Here is a 20231-nt window from a genome sequence, read left to right as displayed (position 1 = left end):
AGTCCCAACCGTCATTGCAGCTGTATAATGGCAACATCTCACTGACGACAAGGGAGATGTTCCCAATGCATGGCTGTATAAAGTTTATTGTCACTAGTCATTGGACCTTGTGTTGCTACCTGATTTGAAAGTTTGACAATGCACAAATCAGGAAATTTATCTAAACGCAGCCTTAAAAAATTAAAAAAAAAAAGAAGGTTCATTGAATCTATCCTCAATAACCACTCAAGAGAAAGACTTCCATTTTTCCAGCTTGGTCAATGAACAAATTCGTTAAGTAATGTATTCGAGAAAGAATTCCATCATTTTAGAGTTATATTTGGTTATCCGGAAATTTTGGTAATACACAACTAACCAAATTAAAAGACCTCGAAACCTAAAAAAAATAAAAGATCTTACTAATACTTGAAAAAAAAGAGAAGAATAATAAAGAAAAATGTATTATATAAAATATATTTTTATTATATAATGTATTATTAAGTCGAGTTTGGGCTTAGGTTGGTTTTTTTTTTTTGAGAAAGCTCGAGCTTATCCCAAAAAGAGGGTCAAGCCCGAGCCTATAGGCCTGAAATCCTATCCAAGTCCAAATTAGATTGGGTTGGGCCGGTGTCAGTCTACCTGACCCATGGACAAGTCTAATCGCAACCTTAAATCCTTCTAATCTATTTTCTAAAATTGATCTATTTTTCAAAATTGCAAATTTAAACTTTCAAATATATTGAAAATTTTGGAAGAAGCTTCAAAGGAGGTACCTTAAGTTTTTTGGCCGGTTGTTGTAGTGCAAGCTTGGGATCAAATCCCTCTACCACCAAGGTCAGGGGTTATGACCTTCATTGGCATCGGGGACCTGATCCTCTATTGTCTAACCCATGAAACTAGTGTTTCCAAAACCGGATTGGACTAGATGGTCAGACCAGAAAAACTAGAAAATGGTCACTTAGCTGGTTTTGTTTCACCCCAAAACTGCTTTTCAGCCAAAAACCGTTGATTTGGTTAGCAAACCGTTGGCCTGGGTGGTCGAACTGTTGAACTAGACAACGGTTTTGGTCATTTTTTATTTATTTTTATTTATTTTTAATTTTTTGCTTAAGTGGCCTTCCCTTCAGTTGAAACGGATGAACCATTAACTCAGGAACTGGACCCAAAATGGTTCTTTGTCCGATCTAGTTTTAAAAATCTTGCATGAAACTATTAAAAGGGGCAATACACAAAGCCCCCAAATCATTCGTGTGCCTTCATCCCTCCATTCACATCAGCTATAATATGCCCCACCTTGAGGTTTTCACTTCTACATTATTTTTAGAGCCGTTTTCACAACTATTAATCTATTACATGGTTTTAAAAAATTACCTGTAAATGGAACTATTTTGGCCGCTGGTTTTCGAGTTGATGGTTCGACTATCCGGTTCGAATAGATAACCCATTTTAACACAAAAATAAAAATAATTAAAAATAAAATGACTAAAAACTGTTGAATTGGTTGACGGGTCGATAGCTTGACTGTTCGGATCAACGAATCGTTGATTGATTCAATGACTTTTGGCCAAAAACTGGGTTTGAGGTAGAATGGAACTGGTAGTCTGAATGGTTCTTGGGATAAACGGTTCAATCATCCGAATCAACGGCGGTTAAAAAACATAATCTATTATTGACCCAAATGGTTAAATTATTCAACCCATCACCCAAACGCAATATTTGGCTTGTTTTGAGAGAGAGAGAGAGAGAGAGAGAGAGAGAGAGAGAGAGAGAGAGAGAGAGAGAGAGAGAGAGAGAGAGTCATACACTAGATTTTGGAGTAGAGTGATTGATAGAGTGAGAGCCTAAGAGGAAAAAATAGGGTTGTAGACTATTGGCTACAAAATATTATGCTATCGAAGGTTCAAATTTGGTCTAGGTCTTGACAGACCAGATCCCAAACCGTAAGAAAATGTTCAAAGAACTAGTCTCAAATTAGAGCCCGGATCTCCTACCCATGTTTATCGCAGCCACACATGGAGAATATCTCATCCTCTGCATAGTATTATGCAAGGGGAGATGTTCCCAATTCACGGGGGTGGTGTATTATGGGTAGACCTGTTCATGGGTTGGGTCAGGCTTTTAATCCTTATTAACAAAAAAATGTTAGGCCTGAGCCCGAGCCCAGCCCGACCAACGGGCCTACAACTTGGGCCCGAGCCTGAAGCCCGACCTAATAAAAGAAATTTGAATTTTTTCCTATTCAAATGAACATTATCTATTTTAATTTATATGTTTTTTCCCCTTATTTAAATTAACAATGGGCCTACAAGCGAATCGACAACCTTCTTAAATAAAAAAATTTATTCAAATGGACATCACATAGGGTTTTTACTTAGGTTTAACTATAGGTCGGGCCGGGTCGGGCTCAAGTCGGGCTATTTTGGCAAAGCCCGAGCCCGGATCGAATTTTATGTGGGCCGGGCTTTTTGGCCCGAAATTAAGCCCATGGGCCAAAAAGCCTGTTCAAGCCCGTCTAAGGGCCAGGCCAGGTTGGATCGGCCTGGGCCACCCGGCCATGAATAGGTCTAATTGTGGGTAGGCATGGGCAGAAGATCCGGAGTCCTCAAATTAAACCCCATAGAGTCTATAGTAATAGAATAGTCCTAAAGTAGTAAAGCTAACCCAATTACCAATTAGGTCAGACATTCCTTGGGTGGATAGGCTCAGTTCTCTACCCAACTCAATTGTAAGTCCCACTAAACTCATAAATGAAAAAAAGTGGTCGATAAACATTTTTTGAGATTTGTTGACAATTAAACGCCACTAAATCATGGTTTTTAAAATCGGATCGGACTGATTTGTTGACAACTCAATTGTCAGACCAGAAAAAATTGGGTTAGTTTTTTTCAAAACTGAATTTTCATTTTTTATTTTTTCTTCTAATTTTTTTTTTATTTTTTTTTGTTAGAATGGGCCGAACTATCGGACCATTCGACACGATAACCAAACCCCTGATCGAGAGACTGGATCAATGAATTCCCATAGAACGATATATGGTAGCTAAGAAGTAACAACCAGCGTACTCCCGTAATCGCAGTAGAATGGACACGTGGAGACACGAGCCCGAGGCCATCATACAATGCTACTGACAAATGAGCCATTAGCACATAGTTATCATCGTTTCGTCAGTTTGACCTGTTAATTACCGTTTAGTCCAATTTAAGTAATGCATCAATTGGACCGCCGGTCGCCGTTGGATCAAAGAATCGAATGGTCTACAACTGTCAAATTTCAATAATTGATTGTGCCTGTTACGCATCATGCTCGGACTCATAATTAATAAAATAATAAATAATAGTTCTTGGTATGCGCAAAATGCAAAAGGTTAAATATGATTCCAATTTTCATGGTCACCAAAGGTAACGAAACCCCAGTCAGTTGGCACGTAACCGGGAAAGCCCCAGAGGTGATGCGGTTTCGAACTCCGCTAATAACAATAAAGAATTGCGGTTCTATGTCACGGTAATTAGATTAAAGCCCTGTAGGGTAAAAAAAAAACGAGTAATCAATATAAAAAAAAAGCTTTCGACTATGACACCGAAAAGATATGATATCTGAAAAAACTTCTAATCAGTCGATTGGAATTTATTGTCAATAAATATTATTGGGTTTTAATTGGAGAGAGCTAGGTCCAGGATCAGATATTTCGTTGGGATTCCGGACCAACCACAAGCATATTCGCCAAATCCACAAGCTCGCCACGCGCTTCTATTGTTTACTTTATCCTAATCATCCACGTGGCACTCCATCCAATGGTTCAAATGAAAAGAGCCACCCTAACACCACCGCTATATATTCATCTCCTAACCACACCCCTTTCCTCATTCCCCCTTTTCGTCACTTGAGTCCTCACTCCTCGCTAACTTCCTTTTCATTTTCTATTTCAAGATCTCTTCTTCCTCTTTTTTCGATTTCTGATTTTTTTTTCTCATTTATCATATAACAAATCATGATAATTAGAGCTGCTGCTTCTGGTCTCTTTGTCCCGACCACACAAGGGGAGAGTCTTTTTCCCCTTTTCTCCTCGTCCGCTTCTTTGTCTTCTCCCTCCCGGAGAAACGCGGGCAATGGATTTATTGTCTGTGCATCAAAAGAGTCTCAATCACTCACGGGCGTTGTGTTTCAGCCATTTGAAGAAGTGAAGAAAGAACTTGCCCTCGTCCCCTCTTCTCTCCAAGAGTCGCTGGCTCGTCAGAAGTACACTGATGAGTGTGAAGCTGCCATCAACGAGCAGATCAAGTCGGTTTTGTTTCGCTCACTTTTATACCTCATGATTTTGTTTAAATCAAAGTCGTTTCTTTGTTTTAGTCTTTCTTCATATTATCTCTTCTTGGATCTTCAATCGTTTTATGTATTCCGAGTCCATTGGCCGTTTGTTCTTCTTTTTTGCTTTTTTATTTTTCGCTTTCTTTCATTTTGATGTACTAATCTCTTTTTTTCCCTAGGCTTTCCTTGTCTAAATCTTCCATGTGTTCTCTCATGATTCAAGCTCTATTTTTTCACGAGGCTCATCGTTTTGTTTATCTGTCTTATTGACTGTTATTGATCTATTTTAGGTTTTTTTGTCTGTTCATTTTTTTATGTAATGTTGTCTTTTTTTTTTAGCATTGTTGAATGAACTAATTTTACTGTATGTTTCTATTACGCTTCTTATCGAGGTGCCTATGTTATAATGTTGTTGGTCCATGTCAATTTGGTCTTTCATTAAGAAGTTTGGTTCATTTTCAGCGCCAATTTGTCAACTTCGATCTTTCATCATTAGGACCCAGATTACTTTTCTACTTCGATCTATTTGCTTTTCTCTCTAACTTGTGGCTTTCTCCACTGGTGACAGTGTGGAATACAATGTCTCTTACGTGTATCATGCTATGTTCGCCTACTTTGATAGGGATAATGTTGCTCTCAAAGGCCTGGCCAAGTAACCTCTCGAGGACCCAAACGTTCTTTTACCTTTGGCTTTTTTTATTGTTTTTTTGAATCAAGCTGATTGGTATTTTTACTGTCAGTTTTTTCAAAGAGTCGAGCAAAGAAGAATGGGAGCATGCAGGGAAGCTGATGGAGTATCAGGTGTTGGTTCAGTTGCCCTTGTGCCTCTTCGTTCATTTTCAATTTTTTTGCTTGTTCAGGCCCAACTTTACACTATATCGGGCCGGGCCCATTAGAATTTTAACAAAAGCCAAGCCCGAGCCCGGCCCATGGCCCATGAACAGGTAGTCTATTTATATTTTGGAGTTGAATCTCTAAGACTCTAACTTTGTTTTCTGGTAATCACCAGAACAAGCGAGGAGGAAAAGTGAAACTACAGTCCATACTAATGCCATTATCTGAATTTGATCACCCTGAGAAGGGGGATGCACTGTATGGTAGGTTTTCTTTGTTTCAGTTTGTCCATACAACCAATATGTACTTTAGTTTTCATGCTCATAGAGCATTGATTGGATGAATCATCCGTTGTCCGTTGATGCAAGTGATTGGATCCTTTGTAAAAACAGATCAATCTAAAATCCCACTTCTTCAGGGATTTCAACTCATAACTTGGCTTTTATGTTCAACAGAATTTGAAAGAAATCCCTGTAACAAAAGCACCCGGTTTTTTTACTCATAGCCTAGCTTTACATTCTTTGACAAGAGATAAGAGAAGGAATGATTGAATCAAGTATTTGCTCATGTAGAAGAAATATGGAAGTTTTCAGACTGTTAGAGGTTGATGTCAGTTCCACATCAGCACCACTTATTGCCATCTCATTTGTTTATAATTAGTTTTTGAACAAAATAGAAAAAAGGAAAAAAATCAAGGGGGGCCTGAAAACTATATGTTAAACAAATTATAAGCGGTGTGTGTGTGTGCGCGCGCGCTCACGTTCATAACTATATGTTAATGCTTTTATACATGTATAGTGATTTCTCCTTTTCCTGAGTCCATATGCATATGGAGCTTTCTGTTCTGCTTGTTGACCATGCCATGTAAGTTTAGTTGCATCCTCTAGTATCCAGGCTTATTGATTTTTGTTGGTCTGAAGTATTTGCAAGGATGGTTGAGTGCTTGTTAGAGCACAGTTGAATAGACTGTCTGTGGTCTTTGTACTATATAATTCAGTTTCTTTTGTATAGGGCCAAAGTGGTCGTTTGTTTTTATTTTGCAAATGTGCAGGAGGGTAATATAAACCAATTTCTACTTTGTATTTGCATTAAGCATCTGCTTTTTCTTGATTTAGCAATGGAGCTTACATTGGCTTTGGAGAAGTTAACAAATGAGAAGCTTCTGAAGTTACACAGTGTAAACATCTTGAGACCATCTTTATTTGATTTGATATGTAGATATGCAGTCTGGTTTCTCTTATATGCAGCATATAACCTTTGATTTTTATTTCTTTTTGTGCTCTTCAATGAGTACTTTTGCCCTGAAATGAAAGTAATAATTTACATGATTCCTGCAATAGGTGGCAGATAAAAACAAAGATGTGCAATTGGCTGATTTCATTGAGAGCGAGTTTTTGACTGAGCAGGTGAATCATGGTTTAATGTCCTCATTATTTTCCTGGATTTGATTGTGTTTTGAGCAATTTTGTTTAGTTCTGCTTCATTGATCCCCTCTCGGTTTAGGTGGAAGCGATCAAGAAGATCTCGGAATATGTTGCACAACTGAGAAGAGTTGGCAAGGGACATGGTAGGAACTGAATTATCTCTCATCTCTTGATCATATCTATCCTGCTTAATCCTCCTCTCTTCTTGCGTTTTGTTTTCTTAGTATGTGACAGGAGCAATGTTTTTGTGGGTTTCAGGAACATGGCACTTTGATCAGATGCTCCTTCATGATGGGGCTGTTGCATAATGAAGAATGGCTTTCTTGGTTTAGAATTTTAGGACTACATATTGAGGTGTCTGTGGGTATTAGATCCTTGTTCTGTGGAGTGGATGGAAAACTAGTATTAATGTGCAGATGGATTTTAATTAGGTGAACACTACAATCGTTGATGAGAAAAACTGTCTTAGGAAACTAGTTTGTATGAAGCTTTGTTCCATTAGACCTTCGTCGTTTCCGTGAGCCAGAGTCATAATGGGAGTGGCCGAGTGGGTCATAGTGCCACAAAATATGATATTAGGTTAGGTCCTTATCTGCCACAAAAAATGATGTTAGGTTGAGTCTTCTCATCTATGTATTTAAGCGCCAAGATGTATTGAACGAAGAATTTAATGCTTTTTCTTGAAATATTGTTCTCAGAACTATTCTATTCAATTGCGTTTCCTCAAGGCTAAGGGTGTCAATGGGCCTGTTTTGGGATGGTGGACCCGTCCAGATTGGATGGACCAACAAGACATTGAATTGGACCAGTCCAGACTTAATGGTCTAAATATTTATTGGATTGGATTGGACCTGGTCTATTTATAATGGATATAATCAAGGGAAAATTCCTGGTCAATAGTATCCTGAACTTTGGCTCGAGTGATAATTTGGTCCCCGAACTTTAAAATGCGATAGTTTAATATTTGAACTTTCAAAATGTGACAATCCAGTACCTGAACATTAACCAGTTTATTAAGCTGTTAAGTGACATTTGAAAAGTCAAAAATACCCTAAGAATGCCATCTAAACTGTTCAGTTTTTTGTCAACGTTTGGATGGTTGATAAAGAGAATTAGATGGCATTTGAAGGGCATTTTTGACTTTTTAAATGTCACTTAATGGCAGGTACTAGATTGTTTCCTTTTGAAAGTTCAGGGACAAATTGTCACTGGATTCAAATTACAGGGTATTGATTGGATAATGGATTGGGTCGGATTGAACAAATATCTAAGTACATCAAAGATAAGAATAGAGGTGTCAATAGAGCAAGTTTGGGTTGAAACCAATCTAAATCAAAACCAATTTGAACTGATTGGATGATTAGATGATCCAAACATTGAATTGGTCTGGTCCAAATTAGTCTAAAGATTGGATCTTGTCCATTTATAATGGATTCATATTGGACCAAATCTGGTCCAATTGACATCCTATTTACAACTGCTTTTAGTTTGGTAGAAGAGAGAAATGGAAAGTAGATGGAATTTTCCCTCTTATATTTATCAAACCAAACCTAGCTGTCTGTTAGAATTACTGATTATGTTTTTTCAAGGATCTGTTTGGTTCATGGTTGGAATTGGAATTGTAATCAGAATCAAAATCCCTTTCAAAAAAGAATAATCTATTCCCATAGCCTGTTTGGTTCAGACAAGAATTGGAATCAGCGAAAATGAGTTTTCATTTCCAAGGAAAGGAGAGGGAGTGGCCATTCCCTCACCCTCAAATGAGGGAATGCCATTTCATCAATAATGGAAATGAGAATTGCAAATAACTTCTTCAAAGGCAAGTGCTTCGGGTTATACTGGGGAACAGGGAATAAATTGGGCCTGGTAGAAAAGTGAGATCCACGAGATCTCTGATGACTTTGTTGTCTTGCTCTTCGCAAATCCTCTATTAGTTTGGACGAGCAACCACAAGAAAATCAAAATAGTGGAATACTTAAAAGAAGTATTTTTGAACTTTGGCCATTATCTTTCTAGGAGCTCGGAAGGGCACTAAGCATTGTAAATAGTATGCACAAAAAGCAGGGAAGTTTCAAATGGGATGGACTATGTGGGATTTGGGAATAGGTTCTCTACAAACACTATGGCACATGAGTTAGCAGCATCTAGGACTAGATTATCTGAGAATAGTCAATCGGAATTCCATGATGTGCCTCTGGACCGGATGAGAGAATTGTTTTGCATTCATCCTTCCCCAGAGGAGCTTTGTAATCTCTCCAACTAATGAAGGTCTTTTGGTTTGCCGAAAAAAAAAAAAAAAACTCAACACATTGTCTGAACAAACCCGACTTTTCCTTATCTTTCTTCTCCATTTTCTCTCCTGCTCTCATTCTCTCTTCTTTGGTTGGAAGAAGAGGAATTCATCAGTAGAAGATCACACCAATGACGAATTCATCAGTAGAAGATCACACCAATGAGGAATTCATCGGTAGAAGATCCCACCAAAGAATTAGAGGGTAACATAATATTTTAAAATTTTTTATGAATTCACATGTGAAATCAGCCCATAAGATATATTTAAATATATTTTAAGAACTCATAATATATTTAAATGGTTTTCTAAAACCCCAAATATGTTAGGCTGCGTTTGTTTGCGATACAAATGCTGAACCGGGGTATTTATGTACTCCGGTTCACGTTTGCAAGCATTTGTTTGAGATACATAGATACATTGATTATGAGCGTAAAAATGTTTGTTTTTGATAGATTTGTATCGTTTGAAGAGTGCATTACTGCATTGATTTTTTTGATGCAATCTTGCTCTCTCGGATTGACGATGTAATTAGGGTATGTATTTGTGTTGTTCGATTGAAGAAAATATTGCCGTTCGGTTGACGAGTGAAAGAAGATTTGCTGTGCCCCCCCTCCCCTTCCAACGGTAACTTTTTCATCCCCATCTCCGACCATGGCATGGTTGTTGGTGGTCGGCGATCAATAGATGTTAATCTCCTCTTGTGTTTAAACAGATTTTATTTTGCTATTTTCATGTTTAGATCTCATCTAGGTTGTGGGGTTCCTGTCGATCTTCATCTAGATCGTCGGTAGTCAGGGTTCCTGCCGATTTTCATGTCCGATCTTCATCTGGATTGAAGTCTTCCCTTCAAGATCTAAACAAGGTAATAGTAGATCTGACTTGAGCTTCACAGATCTGATGTATAAACCCATCTTCGCCCATACACGCACAGATCTGGTTTGTTGCTTCGACTAATAAGGTTTTTTTTTTTTCCTTTTTCGTTGCTTCTTTCTCAGATTTAGACAAGTTTACACATCTTCCGCTTTGTCTTCAACAATCGAGTATGTACATGGTGAAAGTTAGTCTTATTGTTTGTTACTCTTCTTCTTAGTTAATCGTTTGTTATTGTTATCCTTCTTGTTTGTTACTATTGTTTGATCAGGACCTCTTATTGTCAATCTTCTTGTTTGTAATCCTTTTCTTAGTTAAAAGGAATTTCAGTTTCTTTAAACAGTAGTGTAAATATATTGCAGTTCCCATTAACCAACTTTTCCCAAAAAAAAAAAAATAAAATAAACGGATCCATAATATTTCAAGATACATTTTGCAAAAGAAAATGAAAAGGAGAATAATTTTGCAAAAGGTTCGATCTATATAAAAGAGAAATGAACCTGCTAAATTTTGCAAATGGCAGTGTTGTTAGAACCCAAAAAAGGATACAATAATACATACATTTCTCTTGCCAACTGGAGCAAATTTTAGCCCAAAATCATTTTCCACATGTTGATGATCAGCCCTTCTATTTGGAAAATTTCATATTCAAATTTGTTGAGAAATGCCAACATAAGTTGGAGTTTAGGGCTTATAAGGGTTAGTGGATCAAATACACCATTAATTGAGAATCCCCTGTACGTAATTAAGAACTGCCTGTCAAAACACAGACAGGTGCATAATAAAAAAAAAATACTTGAAACCCACCAAGATCTGATAGACTCAGAAAACATGTTTTTAGATATGCAAGTCTGCAATCTTTTTTTTTTTTCTTTCTATTTCCTCCCTTGAGTAACAATACATAATATACTGTTGGAACTCTTAGAAATTATGCTGCAAGAACAAGTTCTGTTTAGGAGAAGCAGGCCCAATCTCTTCCTCCAAACACCTCATCCCACAACCAGCACCCCCATTACCCAAGTTTTTTGCTTCAAAATTCTTCCCATCAATGTCTGCATCTGAAACTGAAAACTTCCTCCTTTGGTATGAGGCAACACTTAGAAATGTGATCCAGGAAGGAGTCCTAAACTCAAACCTTTGATCCTGATCAGCTTCGATTGCATCTGCATTTGAGCCTGATCGGTTTGAAGACCTCTGTGATGACTTCTTATGCAGCCTACTACTACCCAAGACCACCTCCTCCACTTTTTTCTTACTTTTTCATTTAGGCTGTGACAAGTACGTGTTAAAAAAATAAAATAAATAAAACCTATACATATGAGGAATACACATGTAATAGAACATCTGTCATTGATTAAAAGAAAATTTAAGAGAGAGAGTGTAGTAGATCATGACCCAGAAGAGAACACTACTTCTGAGCTCTTACCGACCCCATTAGGAATTGAATAAAGAATCTTGGTCTGCAATTCAGTCCTCATTAGTAGGGCCAGTATTGGTTTTACCTCTTCTGACTTTATTGAACCCAATGCAAATACATAGCAGATGACAAAGATACCTCCCACTATTCTATATGTTTCTTCTCATGGTTTTCCTATAGTAATTTTATCCAAGATGTCTATATTTGTCATTTTATATGACATACATGAGAAGAGAACATAAATTTAGCAGGTTTATTGTCAAGGCCAGTATTGGTTTGACCTGTTTTGGCTTTATTGAACCCAATGCAAATACATAGCAGATGACAAAGATACCTCCCACTATTCTATATGTTTCTTCTCATGGTTTGCCTATAGTAATTTTATCCAAGATGTCTATATTTGTCATTTTATATGGCATACATGAGAAGAGAACATAAATTTAGCAGGTTTATTGTCAAGTTGTAGAGAAATTTTGCAGCATTTGGTAAATAGGAAGTGAAATGAAGTGATCTCTGATCTATATATAAGAAAAGGAATTAAGAGGAAGGTCATTTGTTTGGAAGTATGTGGTAGAGGCAGAAAGATGATTTCCTCTCTACTTTATAAGAGGGAGGCTAGCTACTAATACAAGTGAATGGACCAGATCTGGGAGATGAGGATTCAAAGAATCACACATTCTACTAAGGAGCCCTACTAATAACATAAGTGGGAGCTTATCCCTAAAACGGTGATCAGTTTCCTTTCAGTATAGAAGGATCATAGAGTTCCTTTTCCTGCTTTATCTTGTTGCTTGGATACCTCAAGGAATGGCAAATAATCATTAAATGAAATCAATTCAAGTTAAACACCCTTAATAAATGTCAAAATGAAACCTGGTTATCTATCTATCTATCTATCTATCTATCTATCTATATATATATATATATATATATTAGTTGATACATTCCCATCTAGGTACTCCATATATGGATTCTTTTACATGTGGAATTCGAACAGAATGATGAACTTGGGTCATTGGGTCTAATCCAAGCCACTTTGATGTTATTTCCAAGTCCCATATAATTTCCAATTAATTTGTACTTTTTACATTATGTCCATATAACACAAAATTCATGTTTAAACTAGGATAAAATGAAGTACCATATTTGGCACCCAATTTATTTTTATATTGTCTTACAATGGCATGTTGTCTCATGGCACTATTGACTTGTCAGTCAAGCGTGAGGGTAACACATGACACTGTGGCCAAGCGTAGACGGATCAGTGCAGCCATTAGTGCCACTATGACATATCTTGTAGTGGTTGTCATCGTTAAACAATATACTGAATCTATGAGTCGGGGGGTATGGGAGGTCAGAAGCCTAAGGAAGGGAGTGTTTCTTAACACCGTATTTAGGTGGCATTTGATAATTTGAAAATTCATATCTGAAAAGTTAAAAATATATTAAAAGTGTCTGAAATCTGAAAAGAGGCATAGATGTTTTTCTACTCTTTAGAGGATCTGAATCCATAAGTTTTTGTGTTGGATCAACCCTTTACCATATGAAATTTACTGATTTTACTATTTTACCCCTAGAACCTACTATTTGTAAATGTTGAGTTCAATTTGCATTATCTCATAAAAAATAATTTTCAACCTCAAAATAATATTGAAACAATACAAATAACAAATAATAAATTAATAATTACTAATTAATAAATGAAATGATTAAAATTAAAAAATAAAAATTAATGACTATAAAAATATTAAAATAATTAATAATTTACACAAATAAAAATTAAAATATTTTTTAAAAATTAATGAAATAATAAAAAATTACTAGTTAATAAAAATAATTAATAAATAACACAAGTAAATTTAACAAAAAAATATTAATGTTTAATAAAAAATATTAAAATAATTAATAATTAATAAAAATAATTTATAATAAAATATTTTTACTCACCGAACCACCGCTACTGCATGTTGCAACGGCGGTGGCGATGGTGAAAACACAAGGGAGGGGGGGGAGAGAGAGAGAAGACAGGGGAGAGAAAGCTGCAATGGCGGCACTGGGAACATAGGGGAGAGAGAGAGAGAGAGAGAGAGAGAGAGAGAGAGGCATTCTTCCTCCCTAAGCGAAAGTGAGAGAGACATTCTTCCTCCCTACGAAATGATTAGGTTTTTTGGATTTGGGGGTAATCAAGGGTAGCACGTGTCATTTCTAAAAAAATAGAAGGGTAAATTTGATCTTGCACCGGCTCTGAAACGCATCTGAGCGCGTTAAGAGCCGATCCAAGGTCTATTATTTTTAGATCTAAATATAAGATTCAAACCATGTTTAAGAGGTAAAACCAAACAAGGGGTGAGGTCTGAAAAGTAGCATTTTCATATTTAGACATCAGAAAAGTGCAATTAAACGATTCCTTAGTAGTGAGGCATCCTGTTTATCTCAAATTAGGATGAGAAAGCTATTTTTTGATTCCCTCTATCATTTACTTATGACACATAGTGGACTTCGATCAACCATTAATATGTCTGTCAAAGAGCAAGTTGCAATGTTTTTGCACACTATAGGGCATAATGAAAGGAATAATGTCATACATATTACCTTCGGGTGTTTACAAGAGACCATAAGCTAGTAATTCCATAAAGTCCTACGTGTTGTACTTAGATTGTACATTTTGTTGGTTATACAACCAACTGGAGAACAAGTACCACCGAAGATTAGGAATGACTCCCGGTTTATGCCATGTTTTAAGGTATGTAACGGATTTTTACATTTTTTTCCTTAAAACCTCCCTAAACCATGAAATTAACATAATTTAGTTAAATGTAGGACTGTATAGGTGCAATTGATGGGACCCATATCCCATTCAAAGTGTTTGTTAAGGAGCAAGTCAAGTTTCGTGGTAGGATGGGGAAAACAACACAAAATGTAATGGCTGTAGTGATTTTTTGATTTAAAATTCACTTATGTATTGGTTGGGTGGGAGGGTTTGGCCACTGATGCCACAGTCCTATATGATTTCCTGCAAAGGGAATGCAAACTCCAAGTTCCAAAAGGTAATTTAAATTGTTACTCTATCCTTTCTAATACTTGAATAATGGACTCCATTGTCTTAACTAACTGGTTATTGCCAATGATCACTCAATGCAATATAGGAAAATACTACTTAGTAGATGCCAGATACAGAAACATGTCAAGTTTCCTAGCACCTTACCAAGGCATTAGATACCACCTTAATAAGATACGAAGGCGGTTGCCGGAGTCCCCTAGGGAGATTTTCAACCACAGACATTCATTATTGAGAAATGCAGTGGAACGTGCTTTTGGTGTTCTAAAGAAGCGTTGGACAATGCTTGTTGCAACACAACATTTTGACTTTGACATGCAGGTCAAGATTGTTATAGCTTGTTGTGTGTTTCACAACCATATCATGGGAGTTGATCCACATGACCAATACACCCAAGAAGGGATTCATGAGGCGAACATGCAAAATACATTCGGTGGGGATGAATTTGTGGATGAAAATGCCAATGCAGATTCTCTTGCACTGAGGTTGCAAATAAATGAACTTGCAAAGTGGTCCACATTTAGGGACCAAATTGGGTTAGACATGTTTCGGGACTGGAGGAGATTAAGAAGATGATTAGGAGTTGTAGCATTTGGATTAATTACTCATCATCATTTAGAACCAATTTGTATTAATTGTAGTTCTTAATGTTTAAAACCTCCAAGTTATTTGTTTTATTATATATTCATGACTTGGTATAGACATTTGATATATCAGCAATATTTTTTAAACACTTTATTTCTGTATCGTACATGTTACTTTTATGTTGTTGATTACTAGAGGTATTTTCAATATTTCTTTATGATAGTGTATGTACACGTCTATATGTTATTTATTTACTACATGAAATGGAATACTTTGGTAGGGATGGTCTCTATTAGAGATACAACAAGAACATCTATTAGTAATAGGAAATATGGCAATAAGGGAAAAGATGTGTTGTCTGTCTCTCAAACTATGTCCTACAAGGGTGATCGAAGTCGACAAGTAAGATGGAATGATGCCATGGATAAGGCATTGATTGAGCTACTTGCTGATCAAATAGCATTGGACAACAAAATTGATAAGGGGTTTCAGACATCTGCATATACATTAGTATGCAAGGAAATGACTGTCCATTTCAATATTGATATGAGAACACCCCATATTAAGAGTAGAATGAGAACATTAAAACCCATATAAATGGAAGCCAAGAAGCTACTCGTGACTAGTGGCTTTGGTTGGAATGAATCCAAGAATCAAATCATACCTGACCCAATTGTTTGGGATGATTACATCAAGGTAAATGTGGCTTATTTGGTTTTTTAATTAATATTTAAAAATTAGCAACTGGTCATGATGCCATCTATAATGTAGGCCAGTCCACTTGCACTGTGTATTAAAGGCAGAGTGATGGAGATGTTTGAGGAGATGCAAACAGTTCTGGGAAATGATCAGCTTACAAGTGACAAGGCTATGGTAAGGTTTGAGTCCATGACTGAGTGTAACGTTGATGTTGATGGTGCTGAAGAGGTTTGAGTCAATGATGATGCAACAACCCCATTGACTATTGATGAATTTATTTGTGAAGATGGTACTCAATCAGTCTCCAACAACAACAGTAGGGCAACTTCCTCAAGTTCAAAAAAAAAGGGCGCATGGATCAAAACCGAAGCCCAACCAAGACTTTATTGATGCAATTAATAGAATGAATATTACAATGTCAACAATTGCATTTGCACTTATAGTGGAGACTGAGATGAATTTCTTAAACTATTTATGGAGGGAAGTTATGGACTTGGAAGGGTATGACATCCAAGTCCGGAACATTGTCTTTGGGTACCTAGGTGAAATTAAAAGGAAGCAAAGATTTTCCTTGCGAGGGACAATCCATTTAGAGCTCAGATGGTATCAATCATATCTAAGATGACTGGTTTTGGTGAAATGCAGTAGTACCTCTTGGCTTGTTATGGAGTTTAGACAATGGAACTTAACACTTCTACTCTTTTTTGTTATAACCAAATTAGGTTGATGCATTTGCTGGTAAATCCTATTAAGTAGTTGGTGGCAGCTATAGTAGCTATTACAACTCCTTAGAACTTACCTCTATAATGATACTTTTGACTTACTGATATAATGGAACTTCCTTGTTATAATTCTTTGTTTGTAGTATATCATCATTTGTCTGTTGTTAATATCTTATACTCACATTAGTTTGTCTTCATGATGAAGTGTGTAGCATGAAAAAAATCCTATGTTGTGTTCAAGGGGAGAAAGCCCGGTGTGTATGACTCATGGCCCAAGTGTCAAAAGCAAGTTGCTGGGTTCAGGGTGAATTCTTATTGTTCATATAACAGTTGAAAAGAAGCTGAAGATGTATACTATAAGTATTGTAAGGTAAAGCTGGATACTACATATTCCTTTGAGAAGTTGGTTGCAAGGCCATACACATCAACAATTAGGCCATATCTGATAGGAGGCATCATTGGATTCTTTACTGGGATTATGGCAAGGGGGTTGTTTAATTAGCCAAATCATTTGGAAGGTTATATTTATATATATAGATAGATAGAGAGAGAGAGAGAGAGGGGGGGGGGTGGTTCAGATGCAACTCAACTAAACACTAGGGGTGTGTGTGTGTGTTGTATTTGTTATCCTCTGTTATAGATATGGATTTGTTTTCATTTATTCCTTTTTATCCTCTGAGGAATCACATTTTGGATTTACAAAAGGTCAATTGTTTGTTCAGCCATTAAATATCTCATTCCACCAAACAGAAGAAACATGGATATGAAAATAGGGTGTGAGTCAAAAGATATCTTACTTCTACCATATAAACATATTTTACACAACTGAAAGTTTGAATCTCAAATTTATTTTCTGTGAGCTGGTAATTATATTGTATTTTTATAATTGTTTATCTAAAAAATCTATAGCATTTCTTGACAATGATTGGATTTATTTACACATCATGTTGGTGTGAAGGGATTGAATAGGAAGGGGAAGGTGATTTCTATAGTTCCTTATGCCAGTATATGGTCTATATGATTGGAGAGGAACTGTTGTCATTCTCATATTTTTGAACAGATGACCAGATATGAAGGAGTGGTCATCCACAAAATATGGGTTTCCCCATATAATCTGCATCATCTTCATCTGAAATATGGGTTTCCTCATATACTCGTCTGAGTCATAGCTATCCCATTCTTTATCCTGTTATCATTAAAAAAAAAAACCTGGCATGTGGTTAGTGTGCCAGCATTCAAACTGCTGTTTACGATTGGAATTCAGAAGCATGAAAGCACAGAGCATCACAACTAGCTTGAACCAAAATGGCTGAGGAGGATTTGAACCCACAACCACACATGGTGGCACGGCAGCAAAGCCTGAACCAAAATGAATTCTGGGGTGGAGCCCCAACTTTTTCTACCCATGAATCCATCTTCTTACGCTATCATTGATTAGAACTGTGGGTTTATCTGTTTATAGAAATCCGACCGTAATAATTGGCTAGAACTGCATATGAATTACATATTAATTGGTATCTTACACGAAGAAGTTAGAATTGCATATGAATTCATTAGAATGGACAGATCAGATTTCATCGAACCTGGACTGGTGGTTATTTGACCGAAATTTTAATAGGTAGTTAGAGCATTTATGTTTGCTCTCATAGATTGCATCAATGTCAACCAAATGCCAGTAAATATGTACCATGATTTACATCATTCCAAATAAAAGAAAAGAGTACAAAAACCAGACTAAGATATGAACCGACTTTACATTCTTAAACAGAGATATGAGGGTAAATATGCAGGGTACATATTTGTATTTGCATCGAAAACAAACGGAGCCTAAAGTTTTTTATCCTTGATATAATTATAATTGGTTGAAATGTTGATTTAATATTATATCCTAATTGCACTCAATGTTTGTTAAATCAATTGACGAATTGCTATAGACAGAAGCTCTTTAAGTGGGGTCTAGTGGTGTGGTCATTGTTGCCGGTTCCACCTAGGAGGCTCGGACAAACACAATTAAAACAGTAAAACCGTAGGCCTTTTTTGGGACTGCCTTTATTCAATCTTTTAGCGGAAGGGTATGCTAACTAGGTGATGGGTCCATAGTCCTTATAGACTCGTAATCGTCTGGTGGTTGGTTTAATGAGTGCATCTTTTTAGAGGACAGAGAGAGAGAGAGAGAAAACGGTATTTGCATCAGTTTTAAAATTTTAATTTTAACGAACAATGACAGCTTTTTTGCTGTTGTGGTCGGCAGGTTATAAAGTTCCAAAACTCCCCCTCTTTTCCTCTTTTCTCTGGGGTACTTGCGTCGTCCTTCATGGAATTGGAATGGAATGAAGCAGCGAATTGAAACTCCTCACCTCACGTTATCTGTGTAGCATAGCTACTTCTCTATAAACTTCTTTTTCTTTTCTTTCACGCAAAAAAATAGAAACCTGATTACATTTCTAAATGAGATTCAGATTCAGACAATGTCATTTTAATAGAAATGAAAACGAGATTCAGATTCCATCCAACTAAAGAGTTGAAATAAAATGAATTATTCTGATTTAAATACCAAACCCCTATTCCCACCAACGAATGCTCATCAGCCAACAAACGCATCAGAGAAAATATCAGATCTGGGCCTTATCACTAAAAGTTGCTACAGCCCTTTGAGCATATCTGCTGAATCAGGATAACAACACCACAACCTTTGAGCATATCACCCACTAAAAGTTGCTACAAACTCATCACACTGCTTAGAAGATGTCAAATAGATCTTCTGAGTTCTGATCAATGGCATCTTGGACATCCTAGCTAGGGAGCCATTAATTGTTGCATTACTACACTATTCCAGCATCTTAATTAGACTGATTCATGGTAACATCTCAAACCAAATTTAAGGGCAGTTATTTGACTTTCCTATATCAATTCTTTACCTCAGTTTGGAAGGACTATAAATGCAAATATGTACAGTATAAATACAAGTAAAATAACATAAATACAAGGTTTTGCATTCTTATATACATATAAAATAATATAAAATACAAGGTTTTACATTCTACATATTTGTATTTGTACTCCTTCCAAGCTGAGCCTTAAGAACTTCCAGACGTTGGGAATCCAAACATCTTACCCAATGACTGATTTCAGGAAAACTTTGTGTTCTTGTTTATGTTTTTTATGGAGTTAAATATCCTTTGACTTTCATGAAAGTCAAAAGGTGCCATTTTTTACAGTTTATATTCACTTTTTTTTTTTGAAAAGTAACTGCTAGGGTGGATTTGAATTGAGTTAAATATCTGGTTATTCGAGCTTGAGTTATCAAAAAGAAAAAAATTGAGGATCAATCTTGAACTTGATCTCAATTTGAGTTAGAGGCTTGAAATTGAATTTGGCTCAACTCAAAAACTCACATGCTTGAGCTTGTTTGAACTGGGCTTAGCTTGAACTTGAATGAGGTCCAAGTTTTATGTAAAAAATTATACATGGAAAAAATAAAAAGTATACATAGAAAAAATATTCCTTATTTCGTATATAAAAAATATTTATTATTATATAAAATATAAATTTAATTAGGCCTGCAAGTTTCGCAAACCAAACTTCATTGAACTCAAACTTAACTTAAAACTCAGTTTAAACAAAGTCGAAACTAAACTTTCACAAGTTGAGCTCAAAAAACTTGTAAAAATCTTGATTCATGTATGTAACTAATAGCCAATAGATTGATTGAGTTCATTAACAAACCATTAAGAAATTTAACCTTAGCTCCATTTAAAGAACTATTTTTTTATGTGCAACCAAACACTTAAAGTTATTTTTAAAGTAATTTGGAAAGAATTTTTTTTAATGATCAGGCTATTTATTTCCCTGCTTCTCGATGTACGCAATAAGCAAACCAATCGACTTTCCCGAGACTATTTTGGTTTAATAGAAAATAACAATGAAATAATAGAAAGTTAAAAGAAATTCTTAACAAAATATACAAAACTTCTGAACAATTTTCCCCAACTTTATGTTTCTTTCCATTAAACCAAACACAATTGAAAATTCGAAACTCAGGAGG

General features: G+C 36.1%; 1 protein-coding gene and 1 long non-coding RNA gene across 2 annotated transcripts; both read left to right on the top strand.

Moving 5' to 3' along the window:
* The first annotated feature begins 3712 nt into the window (after positions 1–3712).
* Positions 3713–7228, top strand: FER4 (ferritin 4). Its single transcript, XM_088971430.1, has 8 exons — positions 3713–4257; positions 4853–4936; positions 5025–5085; positions 5294–5381; positions 6234–6295; positions 6459–6524; positions 6622–6685; positions 6801–7228. The coding sequence occupies exons 1-8, from the start codon at positions 3968–3970 to the stop codon at positions 6848–6850; spliced, it is 765 nt and encodes a 254-aa protein (XP_088827556.1). The 5' UTR covers positions 3713–3967; the 3' UTR covers positions 6851–7228.
* A 1922-nt stretch (positions 7229–9150) lies between these two features.
* LOC148870447 (uncharacterized) lies at positions 9151–17053 on the top strand. The gene is made up of 4 exons (XR_016107501.1): positions 9151–9459; positions 9575–9697; positions 9831–9875; positions 16392–17053. It is a non-coding gene; the product is annotated as an uncharacterized LOC148870447 (long non-coding RNA).
* The last annotated feature ends 3178 nt before the right edge of the window (positions 17054–20231 follow it).

The sequence above is a fragment of the Nelumbo lutea genome, chromosome 2, assembly GCF_056320005.1.
Source record: "Nelumbo lutea isolate HS-2025 chromosome 2, American lotus-T2T, whole genome shotgun sequence".
In the NCBI taxonomy this organism is placed as follows: domain Eukaryota; kingdom Viridiplantae; phylum Streptophyta; class Magnoliopsida; order Proteales; family Nelumbonaceae; genus Nelumbo; species Nelumbo lutea.
The sequence above is the reverse complement of the archived record's forward strand: the minus strand, read 5'-3'. Positions and strand labels throughout refer to the sequence as shown.